The 21,275-nt window shown below is 45.7% G+C and overlaps 1 protein-coding gene across 1 annotated transcript in view; it reads right to left on the reverse strand.

The window, feature by feature from the left end:
* Fam135b (family with sequence similarity 135 member B) overlaps nt 1-21,275 on the reverse strand; it is a 190,191-nt gene that overhangs the window by 125,915 nt on the left and 43,001 nt on the right. Inside the window, exon 2 of the mRNA XM_077105577.1 lies at nt 18,783-18,862. Within this exon, the coding sequence (XP_076961692.1) occupies nt 18,783-18,862 (80 nt within the window). The remainder of the gene's footprint in view (nt 1-18,782; nt 18,863-21,275) is intronic.

Consider the following 21,275-nt stretch of genomic DNA (forward strand, 5'->3'; position numbering starts at 1 on the left):
ACCTGTGCAACCATCAGGCTCAACTCCTGTTTCTAGACCGACCCTTGGAATCTGCATGTGCCCACTATCTCAGTTCCGGCTCACCTGGGAGGCTGCGCCCCTCAGCAGCTGCCAGCACACTGCATGTCTCCCATGGCCTGTCCACCTCAGTCAATCTGAGTTAGTCAAATGCTTTTTTTTTAATGCCAGAAAGAGTTGGGGTTTAATTCTTTTTATCTTTTTGTTCATTTAGTGATTACCCAATATGCAAGTGGCACCACTGAGGAGCACCATCAGAGCTGCTGAGATGTGACCTGTTGTCCCCATGTGGAGGGAAGAGGAGTGGAGCGTATCAGAAAGCTGAGATGGTTGAAGCATCACCCAGGCAAACATGAGCCTACACACTGAGTCAGGAAGACAGGGTCTGGAGCCTTGAGACCAGGGCTTAAAGACACTGTGATGCCTCCCAGTGAGAGATCCTTAGAACAGTCCAGAACCTTGCACAAGGTCCCGTCAGGCATTGATGAGACCCTCCTATGTGCTAGGTGCTTATGAGATTCAGAATCTACATGCTTGAGTCAGGTCAGGTGGAGCTAAGGGGGTACATGCCTGGTCTAAGGTGCCTGGTAGGTGGCCATACTATGTGACTCTGAGCAGGTAACAGGCTTAGAGGTGAGCTGGATTTAAAACAGCACAGAAGCCACTGAAGTCCCTCTCTTGTCATCTCTCATTCCCTTATGAGCTGTGAATACCCAGATTTTGATTCTTCAGAATGAGAACCCAGCATTTATAACTCTGAATTTTGGCTTTTTTTTAAATCCCTTTGAACCAAGGTTTTATCTGCTGATTTCAATGTGGAAAGGGCCCATTTAAGAAATGAAACTGTAGAGACAGGGTGTAGCTCAGTGGAAGAGCACTTTTTTTAGTATGCATGAGGCCCTGGGTTCTATTCTCAGCACTGCAAAGAAAAAAATATATACATAACTTGGTTTTGGAACTCCAAATTTTTCTGCTGTATATTATTTCTGTTGATCTTTTACATCTAATGGCTTATGGTGTCATTATAGCAGTGTCTGGTCTGGAAAAAACAGAACTACTGTAGTTGGAGCAGAGAGATCCACTGTAAGGATTTGTTCACAGAGGTCTTGGGGTGGGGTGCTAAAAACCCAAGGGAGGGAGCATATTGTTGCTAATATTGATGCAAGAAGTTGAGTTTAGCATGGTAAGAAGAGACAGGCAGAGACCGAAAGCAAGTGGTCAAAGGCCCCCTCACCTTTGTTCCCATAAAGCCCAAAATCCAGGTGGGGAGCAGACTGCATCATTAACCACGGAGACTCAGCTTCTCCTGCCTCCAACCCACATCTCATCAAGCCGTGCTGCATGTCATAGGTTAGATGATGAGGGGTTCAGTGACCGCCAGCTGGACTTTCTCCATCTCTGTATCCCGCTTTAAGTGCTTGCAAAATTTATCGAATGTCAGCTGTTTCTTGTTTGGAATGTTCCAAAAATGCCACATGCAGAGCCACCTGACAATAGCCTGAATCTGAACAAACAAGTTGACTGAAAACTGACTGGACAGAGGTAGACAAAATTAGACTGAGAAAATGGCATGTGTTGGTATGCATGTAGGTGACCATAGAAGGTCACCTACATGAATACCCGTTGACCAGCATCTGACTGATGGAAGACATTTCTCAGGCAAGAGACAGAGACACTGACAAAGCTTAGGCACAAGATGTCACCACACAAACATTCAAGGAAGATCAAATGTCAGTCCTTCTCAAACTCTCCCAAAATCTGAAAGAGGAGGTGGTAATACTTCCAAATTCATTTCATAAGGCCAGCATCACCCAGACCCCAAATACAGACAAGGCCACTAAAAGAAAAGGAGATTACAATCAAATATCTCTGAAAATCATAGGTACAAAATTTTTCAACAAATTATTAGCAAATTTGATTCAACAGCACATTGAAATGATCATCTACCATGACTAACTAGGATGGCTCGGCATAGACCAATATATAAATATGACACATCAGATCTAAAGAATGAGGACAAAGACATGGGGACATCTTGATCAATGCAGTCAGGACATTTTACAAAGCTCAACATCTTTTCATGTTAAAACTCGCAGCAAACTTGGAATAGAAGGAACACGTCCTAACACAGGGAAGGCCGTATGTCACAAGCCCACAGCCTGCCTCCTCTCAGAGTGAGGAGCCAGAAGCCCTCCCCCTGAGGCAGGGAGAACACCAGGTGACACTTGCACTCCTCCCTGGAACATGGAATTGGTGGACAGCCAGAACCGTTAGGCAAGAAAAGGCATCAGAATCAGGAAGGAGTAAGTAGAGACCATCACTGCTGCAGACATCATGAAACATTGTTAGAAATAATTTTAAAATTCAACAAAAATGCAGGACACAAAATTAGTATACAGAAATCATTTGTGAATCTATGCACTGATAACAAATTATTGCACCAGAAACCAAGAAAAAAAAATCCCACTCATGATAGAAAAAAAAAATTAAATATCTAAGGATAAACTTACCCAAGGAAATGAAAGAACTATATGCTATAACACGTGAGTGAAATAAATTGAAAAAGACACAAACTCTATCTTTATAGATTGTAAGAATTAATATTATTAAAATGTCCACACTACCCAAAGCAATCTGTAGATTCAATGCAACCTCTATCAAAATATCAATATAACTTTTTTCACAGAAATAGAAAAAAATATCCTAAAATTCATATGAAACTATAAAGCAACATGAATAGCTAAAGCAATCTTTAGCAAGAAGAGCAAAGCTTAAGCTGTCTTGGTGCCTGATTTCAAAGTATATTAAAAAAGATATAGTATTACAACAGCATGGTATTTGGCATAAAAAAAAGAAACATGGACCATTGGAACAGAAGAGAGAGCTCAGAAATAAATCCATGCATCTATGGGGAATTGATTTTATACAAAGATGTCAAGAGTGCAGAATGGGAAAAGGACTGCCTTGTCAATAAGTGGTGTTGGGAAAACTGGACTTTCACGGGCTTAAGAATTAAATTATATCTATCATGCCATAGGCAAGAATCAACTAAAATAGACAAAAGATTTGAATCTTAAGATCTAAAACTATAAATCTATTAGAAAAAAAGCTCCATAACATTGGCCTGGGCAAATACTTTAGACATGTTCCCCAAACCACAGGAAACAGAAGAAGAATCAATAAAAGTAACATCAAACTAAAAAGCTTCTGCACAGCAAAGGAATCAAAGAAGTGAAGAGACAACTGAGGAAATGGGAGAAAATACTTGTAAACTATATGTCTAATAAGAGATAGATTTAAAAATATTTAGATATTTCTAAACCTAATAGCAAAAAGAATAATCATAATCCAACAATCTAATAATTCAATTTAAATATGGGAAAAATGGAAACAGAAAATTCTCTAAAGAAGTCCTACAAATGACCAGCAAGTATATGAAAAAATCCCCAATATTATTGATTATCAGATAAATGTAAATCAGCCTCATTGAGTCATCACTTCTTACCTACTAGACTGCCTATTATCAAAAGTTCAAAAGAGCCAACTTGATAGTACAAGCCTGTAATCCCAGCAGCTTGGGAGGATTGTGAGTTCAAAGCACCCTCAGCAAAAGCGAGGTGCTAAGCAACTCAGCCAGACCCTGTCTCTAAATAAAATACAAAATAGGGCTGGCGATGTGGCTCAGTGATTGGGTGCATCTGACTTCAATTCCTACCCCACCCCTGCCCCCCCAAAAAAAGTCAAAAGAAAAAAGCTGTTGGTGAGAATGTGGAGATAAGGAAATCTTCTGCATTGTTGGTAATAGTGCAAATTCTCAAGGCCTTTATGCAAAACAACAGGGAGGCTCCTCAAAGTATTAAAAATAGAAGAACCATAAGATCCAGCATCCCACTTCTGGGCTCACATCCCAAGGAAACCAAATCACTGTCTTGAAGTAATATCTGCTCTAGGTGCTCATCACAGTACTATTCATGGCAGGAAGGCAGCAGAGCCATCTATGTCCACTGGTGGATGAATGAATAAAGAAATGTGGTATCCACAATGGGGTGATATTCAGTTATAAAAAGAAGAGGGAAAAGGACAGTTGCAAGAGCAGGGATGAAGAATGAGAGCATTGTGCTAGGTGAAATACTGCCTGACTCACTGGTACGGGGACGAAGTGAAAGGACGAAGCCATAGGAGAGCAGAAGAGCGGTCTCCAGGGCCTGGGTAGAGGGGCAATAGGGGTGAGTGGGTCACAGGAGAAACGCTGAGTTATCAGATCCAGCAGCTCTGGGAATATAACATCCAGCATGCTGAACACAGCCAACAATTCCGTGGTGCACATTTGAAATTTACTAAGAGTAGACTTCAAACACTCTTACCACACATAGAAGAAAGGCAGCTACAGAAGGCTGCAGGTGTACCACCTGACGATGACGGCAATAACCGTGCAGCACTATGCATATCCATTCACTCCATTATGTTCCCTAATTCTTTGTAAGTACATTCAAATAAAGCCAGAAGAAATGAAAAATTAAAAAAAAAACTATTATATCATCACAAGAAGTGATTCTGAAATCAAAGCACTCAACATAAAGGGAGTAGTTAAGTGAATCCTATGAAATGCATTAAAAAGAAAACAATGGGGCAAATGAAAAGCTTAGTTTCTACCGTCATGACCGAATATCAACACATTCATGGTAACAAAATCAAAGTTATATTAACTGCTTAATTATCTTGGGCACCTTACACAAATTCCTGACCATTCAAACTGCAAAGAAATGGAGGGCCTTTGTCATGATGAAACAAACACACAAACAAAAAACTGCTAAGGTGGACAGTGTCCACTCGGTTTCATGTGGCTGAGTTGGAGCCCAGATTTGCCACAGACCAGTGACCTTAGTTAATTCACTTCCTGACTCTGTGCCTACAAGGCCTCCACTCAGTCTTTAAATCTTTCTGGTCTCAAAGCATTACTTCATTTTCCACAGTCTGTTCCTCTGGCTCCTGTTTCAGAGCTTTCGAGTCAAGGACCTTCAGAGTCTGTTCTCTGTGAGAGCCAACTAGCCTGAGAGTGGGATCTTGAGAGTTCCGCACACTCTCTTGACTTGCTTCTCACATCTCACCCTTGCTGGCTCATTCCTTTGGTTAGAGACCCCTTCACCCACCTTTCTCAATGCAGGAGCCCAAGGATGGCCAACACTCAGCTCAGGACAGGCCTCAGATTCTTCCACTTGTCCTCCCACAGAAAGTGGCAACCTCATCTGGGAAGGAAGACGCTGGGGGAACCCGGCATGCAAATCTCACCGTGGCTTTGGCATCGAGTCCCGTGGGCTACAGCTTGATACAGAGCCCCAAATCACCTGCTGTACATGGAGGCACATGGAGGCTGGCCAATGCATGTCTACCCACTAGATCATGTGCCAAGAATTAAGAGAAGGAAAACGTAGTCCCTGCCTTCACTGAGCTTGAACCTGTGATGACCAAGGGAGGAACAGGACCTTTAGTCACATGAATAATTGCACACACACAGACATGGTTGGCACAAAGCAAAGGTGCCTGCCACTCAGCCAGGCTGGGGAGAGTTCCTGGGGCAGCAACCTGTGGGCAGAGATCTGAAGGTAGAGTAGGTGGGAAGAGATAAAGGCAGGGGAAAGGCAGAGGGGACAAGCGTCCTGTTTCCTGGGTGTGGCACCACTGGTCTGTGATGACACATGGTGATAAAGCTGAGACTCATAAGGGATGTTCAGGAGGAGTGTTATGGAAATTTTGTGAAAGTACAGTTATCCATTTGTCTGTTGATGGGCCTCTGGGCTGATTCCATAGCTTGGCTACTGTGAACTGTGCTGCTATAAACACAAAGGGGCTGTATGGTTATAGTATGCTGGTGCTACATCTTTTGCATAAATACCAAAAGTGGCTCATACGGTGGCTCCATTCCTAATCTTCTAAGGAATCTCCATACTGCTTTCCAGAGTGGTTATACAATGTAAAAGTGTACCTTTTCCCAAAAAATGCTTGCCAGCATTTATCATTATTTATATTCTTGATAATTGCCATTCTAACCAGGGTAAGATGAAATCTCTATATAGTTTTGATATGCCTTCCCTGTTTGCTACAGATATTGGTCATTTTTTATATATTTGTTGGCCATTTGTATTTCTTCTTTTGAGAAGTGTCTGTGGGCTATTTGATTTTTTGGTGGTAAGTGTTTTGAGTACTTTATATATTATAGATATTAATCCCACATCTGAGAAGCAGGTGGAAAAGACCCAAAGGCTCTTTTGCAGGCTCTCTCCATGCTCTTTCCTTTGCTGTGCAGAACCTCTGTGATTTCAAATCTTCTCATCGATTGGTTCCTGGTTTTATTCCTTGCACTTTAAGAATCTTGTTAAGGTTGTTGAAAGCTGTGCCAGTATGTTAGAGTGTTGAACCTACATTTTCTTCTAGCACTTGCAGAGTGTCTGGTCAAATTCCTAGATCTTTGATTCACTTTGAGTTGACTTTTGTGCAGGGTGAGAGATAGAGGTCAGTCTAGTTTCATTCTACATAAGGATACCCAATTTTCTCTTTGTTTGAAAGGCTATCTTTTTTCCAACATATGTTTGGGAACCTTTGTCAATCATCAGATGGCTGTATTTATGTGGGTTTGTCTCTGTGACTTCTATTCCATTGGTCTTCATGACTATTTTGGTGTTGATATTATGCTGGTTTGTTTGTTTTTTGGGTACTGGGGATTGACTCCAGGGTTACTTAACCACTGAGCCACATACCCAGTCCCTTTTCAAATATATTTTATTTAGAGATGGGGTCTCACTGAGTTTCTTATGGCCTTCCTAAATTGCTAAGGCTGGCTTTAAACTTGTGATCCTCCTGCCTCAGCCTTCTGGGCAGCTGGGATTACAGGCATGAGCCACTATACTGTTTTTGTTACCAAGGTTTTGTAGCATAATCTGAGATCAGGTATTGTGATATCTCCAGCATTGCTTTTCTTGCTCAGGATTGCTTTGGTTATTCTGAATCTCTTATTACAAATGAATTTTTAAATCTGTTTTCTAGCCCTTTAAAGAATGTCATTGGTATTTTGATGGGGATTGCATTGAATCTGTATGACACTTTTGGTAGTATGGTCATTTGATAAAATTAATTCTGCCTATCCAAGAACTTGGTTTTTTTTTTTCCATCTCCTAAGGTCTTTCTCAATTTCTTTCTTTCATGATCTACAGTTTTCAGTGTAGAGGTCTTTCATCTCCTAGGCTACATTTATTCCCAAGTACTTTATTTTATTTTATGAGGTGATCATGAATGGGATAGTTTTTCCAATTTCTTTTTCAGCAGATTCATTATTGAAGGAAACAGAAGTAATTTATGTGTGTTGATCTTGTATCCTGCTACTTTGCTGAATTTGTGTATCAGCTGTGGAAATCTTCTGGTAGAGTTTTATGGGTTATCTAGGTTGAAGAAGATGTGGTATATAAACTTAATGGAGTTGTAATCGACCATAAAGAAGAAGGGAATTATGGCATTTGCTGGTAAATGGATGGAACTGGAGAACATTGTGTTAGTGAAATAATCCAGACTCAGAAAAACATGCATTGTATATTTTCTCTCATGTGCAGAAGCTAGACAAAAATAAGGGGAAAAATGGGGGATCTCATGAAAACAGAAGGGAGATCAGCTGAGTTGAGGAAAAGAAGAGGGGCAGAGAGGAGGGGAAAGGAAGGAGAAGTATGGGGACTGAATTAGAGGGCTGTTGTATAATTATGTCAAAATAAACCCAATACCATATATAACTACAATGCACTGAAAAGTAAATAAATAAAATTTCAAAAACAAGCATGATTATTCTTACCTGGAGGATTAAAGGTTGTATGTATGGGAGGGAGGGAAATTGTACTGGGGCACTGGATGATCTGGTGGGAGGAGAACACAGAAGAGCAGCTGGAAGTCAGTCACCTGGTGTGGAACATGCATGGGCAACCATTTCCTGACACCCGGCATGTGGTCCGGCCTGAGTGGAGGGCACGTGCCAGGGGATAACTTGGAAAGTTTTATTTTGCCAGCTACTCAGGAGGCAGTGGCAGGAGGATCAAAAATTCTAGGCCAGCTCAGCAACTTAGCCAGAGCCCTTAGCCAGAACCCGTCTGAAAACAAAAAATAAAGAGGGCTGTGGTGTAGCTCCGAGGCAGAGCCCTTGCCTAGCATGTGTGAGGCCCTGAATTCAACACCCAGCACCACACCAAAAAGACGAAAAGAAAAAAAGGAAGAAAAGTTTTATTTCAAAGGCTTTGAAGATAAGGTTTAGAAATTTGCTGCTAATGAGTGCTTTCTAGTCTATATCAAAAGCCCCTCTGTAACTCTTGGTACTATGGACTGAGATTCCTCTTTGAAATTCCCTGCTGCTCCTTCTTGTTCTCTTGTTCTCGGCTGCCCATTGCCCGGCTCCCCTGTCTGGTTCTCCCTGCCCACCCTAGGTGTTCAGGCTGACTCTGAAAGGCCTGGCTGCCTTCTCTCCAAAATCCACAGATGCACCACGTGTGGTCTCACGCTCACCTCTGGCCGGCCCCTGTGTGTTTGCTGGTGAGTCCACAGGAACTGGCCTCTGCTGAGGTCTTCCTGGAGACCAGCTCTGGGGCCCTGGCGCTTGGCATTTAACACATTATTATAATTACTTTTCTGTAATGGAGCTCTTTCTTCCCCAAGCCCCCAAATCAATCTTACGTCAAAGTCCAATTTAGAAAACATGCAAACATGATTTTATGAATATAATTTAGTTCATTTGGTTCAGATGTAGAATATTTTCTGAGACAAACTAAGGAAACTATAAGGCAATTCTGATTGTCAAGCAAGTTTGAAATCAGAAGCTATGGAGCTTAGGTCAGCGTTGCTTTCCTGGCAGCACAAGAAACAGCATATGCAACATTTAGAATAACTATTGCAAGTGTATAAATATTTTGTTTATTTCATATTTGATTCTTTCCTTTCCTTTTTTTTTTCTTGTCTTCATTTTTACCTCCCAGGGTCACTATATTGCCTTTGATACTCTTCAATAACTCCAAAAATGATTAAGAAAGGGGAATCCAGTGTTGTTTCTAAGTTCCATATCTAATTCTAAAAAGTGTCCACACTCTTCCTCATGAATATGAAAGTTAAATAGGCAGCTCAGGAAGTGAGAGGTAACCATAGAGAGCCACAGGTAACCATATTATCACCACCTGGTAGTGATAATATGGTCACCTGTGGTTCCTTCATATGAGACCCATGTGGCTGGCGTCCAGAGGCTGTGTGTCTGCTTGCCCTGTCACCTGTGCATACTGATTCCTCTCACAGTGACAGTGGGAACCAGAAGCCCACCCAGAGACAGGGCACAGAGATGGGGGCAGAGAAGTAGCTGTTCCAGAACTGCCACAGTGATGAGGACCTGCCTCCTAACTGAACCCCCAAAAGGACCCAGGTGGCAGGGTCTGCTCTGGCCATCATTTTCACATGTAGAAACTGATGCACGTGGTATTGTCCAAAGTCTCACTATTTCAAAAAGGTGGAGCCAGGATTTGGACACAGACAGATGCTGGAAATTACACTATTAAAGTAGGTCTTCCATGTATAAATACTAACAAAAATACTAACATTGTATTGGTTCAAAGTGTAAAAAGTAAATTGGAACAAGGTACTGTGTACAGCACCCTAGAAGCACATCCACAGAACCAAACAGAGTCACTGTGAATGTCTGATGAGGGCTGGGGCATTAGACTGAGGTTGCTCAGGAGGCTGATTCTAGGAAAAAAGAATATGGACCTGGGCAAGAGCAATGCACCTGGGCATGCACCCGAGCCGAGAGCTGAGGAGGAGGAGAAAGACCCAACTGATAGGACTTGAAGAAGTGACAGAGGTTGGTCTTCCTGTAGCAGTGGCTACACAACAAGCTGAACTCTCCCGAGGGCTGGAGAGGCTGCACCTGGCACACATGGAGGAATCGCCTTCTCAGGCTGGATGGCTCTGTGCACCTGGATTTCAAGTTTCCCTGAGAATGTACGTGTGCTGGGTCAAGACAAGTAAAGGCTTCAAAAAATCACCACCTACTAAAGTAAATGTGCTGTACCCGAACCAAACAAGTAAAAAGTAGACGAGACAGAACGCAAGCGCTCTTCCTTCAAGAGCATCCTGAGTACAGACTACACTCTTCAGAGATGTCCTTCCTCTTCTCTCCAATTAGCTAACAAGTCAAAATGGGGAACAATCTCTCTGTGAGGGTCCAAACACAATGTGGATATAAAAAGTATGGTAAATGTTTCCTGATCATTTTCTTGCATGAGAAGTTGTAACATACGACCATCCTCCCTTTTTGGCTGCCGTCAGCAAGAAAGGGCATTCGCCAGATGTACTGAAAGCTGGTCTGTGGGAGGCTGGTCTTCTAACAGTGCTCCCCAGGGCAATTCTACTTCGGTTTAAATTGTGTTTCATTGTTCAGATTGTTGGACCTCTGTGGGAAAATTTAGCTCTGTTAGATTGCCTGAAGTAATATGTTCCTAATTTTTTATTGGGCACACTTAAATAGTACAATGAATCAAAGGCCTGCTATAAAAAACAAGAGTTCCATTGATTCCTGATCTTTCAGGAAATAAAAATGCCTAGCAGAATTATATAACACCCAGATTCCGAGCAGTGAGATTCATGTCTGTACAGACCCTGTGTTAGTCAGTTTTTTGTTGCTGTGACCAAAATAGCTGACAAGAACAACTTAGAGGAGAAAAAGTTTACTTCAGGATCAGAGCTTCAGAGGTCTGTGAACAGCAGCCTCCATCGCTTTGGGTCTGAGGAGAGCGACACATCATGGACAAAGGGCATCACAGAGCAATGCTGCTCTGCTCCTGGCAGCCAGGAAGCAGGGACAGGGAGGGGGCCACAGGGAAGAGGCACACTTCCAGGAGAGCCCAGTGGCCCACCCATCCAGCCACATCCACCTGCCTACAGTTACCACCCAGTCACTCCCTTCAAACTAGGATGGACTGATGAGCTCACATGACATCATCACTTCTCCTCTGAGTATGAACAGAGGAGCTTGGGAGACACCACATACGCCAACTGTACAGGTCCAAACAATCCTTAACACACACAATTTCATACCCTCCACTTCACCTGGAAACCAGCAGTGGGAGGGTCCCTGCCACGGAAGACAATATGCCCATGGCTAGGCAACTGGGCTCAGAGGCCTCCAAGACCAGTGCCCAGAGCTCAGGCGGCTGCAGGAAACAGAGCAAGCACAAGGCCCCCTGGACTAATTTCAGCCCCAGAACTTTCCCTCCTGCCCATCCACTCTGGCTTCGGAAGCAGACTGAACAGCCAGCGCTGACTGACAGCTCACGGTGCCGGGGCTTACACGTGCTGACAGTGTTCTCCATTCCTAAGGCAACTGCATCAAGACAGTGTTGTTCTTCTATTTTACAGAGAATGAGGCCTGGGAGCTTGGCAAGGAGTCCAGGGGGTCACCAGGGTCAGTGATGGGTCTGTGCTGGTGCCTGTCTCTGCTCTGGAGGCGGCTGCTCTCCCCATCCACGGGAAGGCGCTGAGGCCTCGTGCTACCCTCTGGACACAGACCTCAGGGGCCCTGCCCTTTGCCCTCACCTGGATCTCTGGGTTCCTTTGCCTAAAACCTGGCCTACACCTGCAAGCTGCCTGCCTACAGGTACAGGGGTTAGTGCAGCTGCCTGGGGGAGGGCAGGCCGTGGGAGACTTCCTCTGTGGGGATATGGCCACAGCAGGGATGTGATTCTGGCGAATTAAAGTCCTGGAGACCTGCTGGGGGACTGTCTTATTTTCAGAACAGAAGGAACCCTACAGTGATGTGACCCAGGACACCCAGAGGCAGGAAGAGAGCAGCTTCCTGAGCCTGTGCACCCGCCTATCCTCCTCCTGAGCTTCCGCCACTCACAGCATGACCGCCACTCCCCTCCCTCTGCTACCACACCCAGCCTTTGAGCTCCATGAGGCCACAAGTCAGCCATCAAGTTTTGAGGTCACAGGACTGACTTCCAGGAACCAGGAATTTGATCCCATGAGGATATCTCAACAGAATTCACACCACACACGGGGCAGACTAAGGATCACTCCTGCGGAAGCTGCACAAGGGTGGTACCCTGATGTGATATCCCAGCGTGCACATGTATGCTTGTGAACCCAGCATGGGTGGGCTCCCAGCACCCCAGGAAATCTATTAAATCTGGCATGCGTTCCCCCAGCCCACCCCCAGACAGCTCTGTGGATCTTTCTTATCACAGGTAACTCCTCTTGCAGGGAGCAGCACTAAGATCACTGGCAACGGGTGAAAGGAGCCAGGTGACTCAGGTCTGGCTCACTCCCAGGCTATTCCCTAACTCTGGACCACATCTGGAGGTTTCTGGATACATGGCACGACAGCAGTCAAGGATGCCTGTGTCAGGAATTTGTGGTGAGTTTGCCCTCCGTGAGACCACATGGGTGGGGAAGGGAGAGGGAGACAGGCCTGGCATGTCCTAGAGGCCCTGAGCAGAGCCCTTCAACCTCACCCTGTGGGACACTCTGGAGCATTGTCCCATCCTGAGACAAGGGAGCTGAACTTCCATGCCCTTCAATTAGTCATCACGGGTCCTCTGCAGGGACCGCCGGTAGGAAGGGGGACAGTGGGATTCAAACTCTCAGGCAAGTTCAACTTCAGGACAAAGTGCATCCTATAGCTTGGAGGTGGTCCTCCAAAGTGAGGTTCCAGGTTCTGGTGACTGCAAACAATACAACAGGGTAGGAGAGGCACAGGGGCAGGAGCAGGGCTTGCATGGGAGGGATCCAGGCTGCATGGATCCAAGTCCTGTCACAGAGGCTCAGAGGAGGAATTGTTAATTCTGATGGGGTAGGAGATGGCTGCTGGGCAACCTGGTCCTTAGTGGAAGACCACATGCAGTCTTCCTGCCAGTCCAGAGGGACAAGAGACGTGGAGCAGGGGAAAGGAAGAGAGGGGCATCCAAGGGGAAGGGACAGCAGGAGCAGAGAGCAATGAAAGCACACGAGGCTACAGGAGAGGAAAGAGAACTTCATGAAGGGGTCCTGAGGTCAAGCAGCTTCAAGGTGAAGTCTCAAGGACAAAAGAGGGTGAACGCCTGGCCTGACCCAGGGGAAGCTGGCTCCCTGGCCAGCTGGCAGAGTAACTTCCTGTGGGTTCTACATGTGAAGGGGAGGAAGCATCACTGTCTGAGCTGGGAGCGGTGACTTGGCAGAAGCCAAGTCAATGAAGAGGCTCCTGGAAGGCTGTGCCAGGCAGGGTACCCTCTCTGCCAGCCAGAGGCTGGTTCTCCTTGGGCCCAGGCAGGAACTGAGACTGCCCCCCCCCCCCCGGCTGGAGTGTTTTGCCTGCTTAGCATTCTCCATGAAAACAGGCATATTTGATATGTAGGTGCACTTTAATGGACCCTGAAAAGAAATTAGATTGATTCATTTGAAGAATAAATGTCTCTCCCCCGCCCCCTACATAGCAAAGCTCTTAAATGCTTCCACTTAATGGAAATGGAAATTACCTCTCAAAACATTACTAAAACTAATCATGGCAATTTTTATACATTTCCACTATTCACTGTGCCATCTTTTCTCCTACTTTGATGAGCAAAGACTCACACGTGCCCACATTATGCCTCATCGTCCATGGCAGCTTGATCTACTTGGACAGTCCCCTCCCCAACATCTGCCCTGATTGATCAGCTCCCCAAGGGAAATGTCTTTTTTTTTTTCTTTTACCATCTCCAGAGAGGAAGGGACTACAATTGCTATTAAATAAAACCCTTTGGTGGAAAGAAATAGCCAAGGTTAAGTATACTTAACATTTCTTCACAGTCAGGGACCTGTCAATTATTTATAATTCTGAACTCAGAAGAAAAAAGAAAACAAGGCTTTGAAATAATGTAATTATAATTTTAAAATTTTTTCCATCTAGGTCCTCTTCCTCTAATCCTTAACTCTCACATTTCAATTATCCATCATTCATCTCTATCTTGCTCAGGGCATGATATATTTTCTAATTTGTAAGATGCATCTGAAAATTTTGGTAAATATTGATTCGAATCAAAATGTCACACACCTGACTGACAAATATAAGTTTAGTGTCTACTTTAGCAAGAAACAGACTCTTCGAATTTAATTAGGCACACTATACATACACATGTATTTATATGCATAAACATATATGTACATAGAAATACCAATTTGAGTACTGAGAACCCCAGTGACATTTCTGAGAGTCCCCATCACATGTAAAGGAAAAGTGTGACCCCGTATGCGTCAGTTCTGTCTCTGCAGTGTCTCTGCAGTTGTGGGTAAGCTACACCCTGTTGTCAGGCCTCATTTTAGCAATTTCAGGAGCTCAGGCACAGCCTGGCTGTGGCTTGCATGCTTAGACCCAGTCTCTCTCTAAGGACAAACCCGGACACAGCAATGATAGGAAAATCCTGTCACAGCCTGAATTGTTCAGTCGGGACGTCCATGGCACCCCTGTCCCACCCTGGACTTCCTTCATCTGCCTGCAGGGCACCTCTGTTTCACATCAAATCCCCTCTCTTCATTAACTGATTTTAATCAGAGTTACACTGCATTTTTTCATTATGCACCAAGCACTATCCTAGGGCCTTCCCCATCATGCTCTCAACCCCCGTCAGCAGCTCTGTGTGGGAGTTATCATTAGCCCCGCTCTAGTGAAAGAAATTAGGGCTCAGAGGGTGAAGGGCTTTCTCTGCTCAGACAGCCCTCGGGTGGTCAAGTGGGATTTAACATGAGTCCAGGCCCCATCGGCCGTAGGACCTGCTTCCCCAAGAATCAGATCTTTTCATCTAACCATAACCATATCCCCAATTCAGCTGAATTTAAAGTAGAACAACAGACAGGTATTGTGATGGCTTTTCTTGTGTGTTTTGGAATAGTTCAGGGGTGTCCTGGGGTTGGTTGGTTAGTCCTTAGAAAATCACCTGCTATGTATACTTGCCTCTTCTGGTAGTAATAGAGACCCTGTGGGTCTTAGATTCATCTGGAATCCCCGGGCCAAAGCCTGCAGTGGTCCCCCATCCATGGAAGCTGCTCCCTTTGTACCCTGCTCCTGGGCCCATGAGCATGAACTGTTAGAGCTGTCATCTGTTCATGTACCTGTCACTTCTGGGATGCTGGGATCTTTCCAGAATGCCCAAGGGCCTGGTTGTCCTACCCTGTCATAGTCGACTCACTGACATGTACAACTAACTCAGGGACAAGCCATCAGTTTTCCAGAGAAATCTTCGGCAAGTTACCATGTAAAACAGTGTAACAAAGCAAAGTGCAGTCGCAGGATCTAATCGTAAAGAGAGAGCTTGGGAAATTCAATAAGACATTGTTTCCCATCTAAACAATCTGTTCACAGAGCGCCTACAGAATTGAAATATGTTTCCATAGAATGTGGCTGTTAGAGGACTGACATTCGAGAAGACAAAAGCATGATTCTGTCCCTGATTGATAAGACAGCCACGGGTCGCACAGTGCCGGGTTCTGCTGTCACAGTGCCACATTCACCTGACTCTGCCTGTGGAATGGAACTGATCTCCCCAGTGTGGCTGGGAACCACTCCCGGTCGGACCCCAGCTCTGCTTCTCCTCTCAGGATGGTCCTGTCAGTGGCCAATCTGGGTGTCTCATCAGTCCATGAACGGCTTTCCTCTGGTACTGGTCACTTTCCAGTGGTACTGGTCACTCTGTCACCTCTGCCTGGAGCGCCCATTCCTGACCTTGTCTGTGGGACCAAATTCTCATCCTTCCCAGCCCCAGTGAGGACCCCTTCCTCTACCAAGATGCCTGGCCCTCGTCTTAGGCCGTCCTGATTGGACCCGCCACTTCATCTGATGCCATCACACTCTGTATTCATTTGACCACTTCCACCTCCTGAGATGACCCAGTGCCCCTCCGGGGCAGAAAAGGCAGCCTCCTGTGCCTAGGGCTTTGTCCCCAGGGTGGGTACAGGAGAACACTGTGACAAAGACAACACCTCTTTGCATTCTAGCAAAGCCTCTGACAGTGATGTGACCCTGGGCTTTCTGAGTGCCCAGTGGCTTCCTATCATGTTTCTTAATTAATTAATTTCACCCTGACCACAAGCCTCTGAGACAAGTACCACCTGCATCCTCCTGGATAGAGGAGGACCTGAAGAGCAAGTTGGTGAGGTACCTTCCAAATGAGATGGATGGGAACCTGGGAACAGGAGCCCGTGGCCCTCACTGCTCCTGAAGTCTCCTCTCCAGAGCCAGCGGCTCTTTTCTACATCCATTTAAGGCCAAGTGGGGAAAAAACCCAAATTAAAGAATCTGCTCTGACAAGACAGTTCAACCAAAGGAGTCTTGAAGACATTATTAGGTTCTGCTTCAAGGCTCCCTGCTTCTTTTCCAATATACCCTACTCTGTTTCCAAAAGATATTTTTATTTTCTCTCCAGAAGTACACACCTGTCACGGAGAATGTGTTTTGGATGCTTATCTGCAAACATGACTGCCAACGTCCTCCTGACTCGGACACGCAGACGGCACCTCCCGGAAAGGGCCAGGGTCTGCTTCCCCGCCTGAAGGTGGGCTGGCCTTGTCCCTGGCCTCCCCTGTGGGCCTGGGGTCTTCTGTGTTTTCTTTCCTGGTGGCAGAGCCACCAGGTAAGGAGTCTGGGTCGCCCACCAGAGACAGAAGCTCGGCCATACCAAGCAAGGGTCAGACATGAGTGGAGTCCCCCTGAAAGCTCTGTCCCCGCTGACCCAGCCAACTCAAGACACCAACAAGAAGAGACCGTCGTCTCAAGTGCTAGCTTCCGGAGGGTTCTGTAATGCAGCAGAACCTCGTTGAAAATGATATAATTGGGAAATTCACTTTGAAGGAGAGATTGCACATGGCGTCTCTCCCTCACCCGTGGAACCGTCAGGTGGTAAACGATGGCTGGCCTCTGTTCGCGATAGCCTGGGGCACGCAGCACAGGGGCTTGCCACCTGCGTCACGATGACTCTCCTGCCAAGCCAGACCAAGTAAGAGAAGAACTTTCCCCTGAATCACATTTTGCTTTCCTTTCACTGTTTCTCCGCAGCACTCTCCTATGTCCTTCTCTTTCCCAGGCTGCTGCTGGGCTCTGCCGTCCCTGGATGCCCTGCTGTCTTGAGGTCCTCAGCCAATGAGGGAGCAGAGCTCCTGTTCCCAGAGTCTCAGGGAAGAGGTGCCATCCCTGGTGGCAGCCGGTGGATGGCGCTCCCCTGGTCAGCCGGGATGTCTTTCCAGGATCTCACTGGACTTTCACCCTGACGCTGAGATGAGGACCCTGCCTCCCACTGCCGGCACATGGCCACTCACTGTTCCTGTCCTGGTCCATTGGCATTTATGATTTCTATAAAATGTGCTTTTCATTTATAAGCTGTAAATTAAAAACTCGATGGAGGATGGTTTTTGTCCCACATTTCAGGTGAGGAAACAAAGCTCAAAGTTCTGATAACTCATCTGGGGTCACAACCTAATTCACAAAGTTCAAATCGCTTACTCTCTCTGTGACACCATGGGCCTCCCTCTGTTGGAAGTCCGTGGAACACAGGCTGAGAGCAAAGGAGGGGAATCATCAATTCCTGAATCGGCCTGAGTTTACACTGGGCAAAGAGGAGTGAGCGGCCACTGTTCCTCATCTCAGACGCCTGGTTTATTCCAGGGAAGAGAAGGGGAGTAGAAGAGAAGCAAGGTATTAGAAATACAGTAACTGGGCTATTCCTTAACACACTGTGAGGGTCCAACGCTGGTAGTCAGCAGTGTCTTTCTCTTTGTAGATCATGGACTTGAGTTGGCCATTGGCCATACATAGGCCCTTCCTGATGTCTTTCTGCTATCTTGAGGAACCATGGTCCCCCACCTCTGCAAGGTGAGCCTAAGCAGAACAGCACATCTGCACACGGAACTTGCTGGAACTCAATAGCACAGGATTTCACTCACCATATCACGTCAGTTCCTAGAGAACTCTATAAGGGACAGCTCTGACCTCACACGTAGCTCTGCTGGATTTGATTCCTATGATATTCTTGGCTACTCTGTTTAAAATTAACCAGCTTTTTGTGCAGCTCTGCCTTTGCATCTCCTCACTTTCTCTCCTCCACCCCTAAGCTTTCCTCATGTGAACAAGAAGTGTGAGTCCCCACAGTGTTCCCAAGTTCACTATCATAGCCTCCTTGGGTCTCCACTAATTCATTTTTGCCTGTCTTTATTTCTTGTGCGATGAGTTCCGTATTTCTGACTCAACTCTATTGCAGAGTGTCTGCTCAGAGCCTTGGTCACCACTTAATCTTCAAGCCCCCTTTCGATGGGCCCTGAGCTGTCCTTGGCAGCCTCCCCTGCTGGCTGCAGGGCTTTGGGACCCCTGATGGTAGGTACATGAAAAGTGCCACCCTGACTGTCCACTTACCCAGTGCTGTGGACCTAGCTGACTTCCAGGCGCTCTTGACCAACAGGCTTCTCCTTGCCTGCATGCAGATGCCCTCTCTCACCCATCTTGTCTCTGACTTGGCCTTAACCAACCCTCCACAGCCAGTTAACCCTCAGGTAGCAGCGATCCCTGGAAGGGTGTGTTAGGTAGACACAAGGCCACTTTCCACCACAAGCCTTCACTTCCAGCAGGCATCCACCCAGTGACACCTGACGGTGGCCTCCTGAATGCCTCCATGCCCTGTACCCACCGTGCCCTGGAGCACTGGGGGAGACGGAGGTTAGGCACCCAGGCAAGCCCTGCTCCTCCCTCTGCTCACCTGCCTGTCCCACGATGGAAGCACTCAGTCTGTGAGGGATCCTGGAGGACACCTTCAAGGTCATTCGGATCTGGTAATACCTAAGAAGAGGGCAAATGAGAGGTGGTTGAAGGTTTGACTTCTCAGTGTGACCTCTAAACAGAAGGTCACTGGAAACCATGGAGCTCTCTGGGCAGCATGCAGCATTATCCTATAGCAAAGGGAAATGCTTTGCATCTGCAGAGCTGAAAGGCAAAGGGGTGGGTCACAGTCAGAGGCAGGAAGTTGAATTCTTTTGAAATCATACAAGACTGAACAAAGTTGGAAGTGAAATAGAAAAAGAATAGATGAGTCACGTGACACAGTTACATTAAGAGGTGTGGTTCCTCTTTAGTCAGGAAAATTCATCACTACAAGAAAAAAGTCAGTATAAAAATGGTGAAAAACTCACATATAATATAAACTGAGCTTTCTTATGTTGTAACACACACACACACACACACACACACACACACACACACAGTGGCTGTCATCTCTGGAGATACTGCCAAACATGTGCCCCAGTGTATTTATCTTTGCTTGTTTTCAACTCATCACTCCCATTTCCAAATCCTGTCATCTGGGGACACTGTAGTCTCTCATGCTCTACGTAAACTCTCTCATGTGCCCTCTCATTGCAGACGTGTCTTTTTGAAGTTCTGTGCTTTGCCATCAATGACCCTTTTGCTGATGAGCACTTGGGGACATTTCTGACGTCATCATTGTGCTTGCCGACTGCTGACTCGAGCCCGTTATGAAACGGACTGTGAATGAAACAAAGTGAACTCCAAGGAGAATGGACCATGAGCCATCAGCATCCGCCCCACGGCTCACTGGGCTCTTAACAGGGAGCGTCCCCTGCCAGTGACTCAGGGGCAGCGCACACACAGGATGCTTCTGTTGGTGGGCTCATGTCTGTTTGGATGTGTATGTGACAGACGAAGGGGATATTGAGTAGAAAGCACAGCCTTGGATTCGTGAGCATAGTTGGGTGTCACTTGTGAGCTGCGTGACTCTACTGTGTAACTTTTCTGAGTTTGTTCCTTTATCTTTAAAATAGGATAAAAACGATAACTATCTGCCATGACTTTTGCTTCTAGAAAGATGGAGTAGACCTACTTTTCCCTATTCGTGCCACTAAGCACAAGTACATACTCTAGATAACAACAGAACAAGCAACAGAAGATTCTTAGGGAATAGAGACAAACCAGAGACCTCAAGAAACAAGGAAAACTAGGGTGGTAAGTTCTCTGCATTTTCTTGCCTCCATACTGGGGACTGGAGAAGCCAGCAAGTCAGAGAGGCTAGGATCCACAGACAAAGCCCCACACAACCAGCCTTCTCCTGAGCCCAAAGGACTCTAGGTGGCAGCCTGGAGGAAAGACACTCTCCAACAATAGCTGTTGTCCCCAGCTGAGCAACACAGGAGGAGGCGCCCCACCTCCACCCACACCCCCAGGCCAGGCTGCAAGGAAGCACCATCTTCACCTCCAGGCGTCCTGGAGGAGGTCTGGAGGAGGGAGCCAGACAGTATGAAGAACCCACTGAACCACTGAGTACATGTTAAGGGAGACCGTAGAAGGAGTCCAGCCTCCACCTGCCAGCTAATAGTGACAAGGGCATAAACATGCCTGTGACTCTTTACAAACAAGGAAAATAAATTTCCCTGAAGCAATTGGACACTCGTAGGTAAAACAGCACTAACAAACCAACCTCAGATTTAATGTCACACCTTATGTAAGAACTAATCAAAAAGGATCTCAGGCTTAAATGAGAAACAGAAAATTGTAGCATTTTTAGACAAAGAGAAAAAGCTTCTAAATATATTATAAATACAGAGTTAAGACGAAATCTTAGACTTACCACCAAACCATGATCTACAAAAGAAAATATTGATAAATTTGATTTCACTAAAACTTCGCCCTTTTTATTTTTCTTCGACTGATGCCTTTAAGAGGATTATAATACAAGCTGCAGTGTGGAAAAATATTTGCAAATAGTATGCAGCTGATATTCAGTATTTGTGTATTCCTTATTTGTGGATTTGTCTATTTGTTAAAATCTGTTAACCCAAATTCAATATTAGTAGCACCCTCATGGTCATTCAAAGGCTTGAGCACTGTGGCAAAAAATCCAGTCATCTAATCTGCAGGCCCCAAATCAGCCTGAACAACTGTGCAAACAAGGGTCCTCTTTGCAGTCTGTTTCATGGCACATTTTTTTTTTGTGTGTGTGTGTGTGTTTTTGTGGATTTTACTGACAATTCTGCTATTTAAAATAGCCCCATGTGTTAATTAGTGTTCCCAAGGGAAGGGCAGAGAAAATACTGTGTATCAGATAAACTTTATTGAAGTATGGGGTAGGGTACTATCGGCAGAGATCAAGGTTAACAAATCAGCAATACATGTTAAGCGAAATGTCTTTGAGAGAAACACACATGAAGCACAGCTACGTGTTGGTCAGTTGATGGAAACG

The sequence above is a fragment of the Callospermophilus lateralis genome, chromosome 16, assembly GCF_048772815.1.
Source record: "Callospermophilus lateralis isolate mCalLat2 chromosome 16, mCalLat2.hap1, whole genome shotgun sequence".
Taxonomy (NCBI): Eukaryota; Metazoa; Chordata; class Mammalia; order Rodentia; family Sciuridae; genus Callospermophilus; species Callospermophilus lateralis.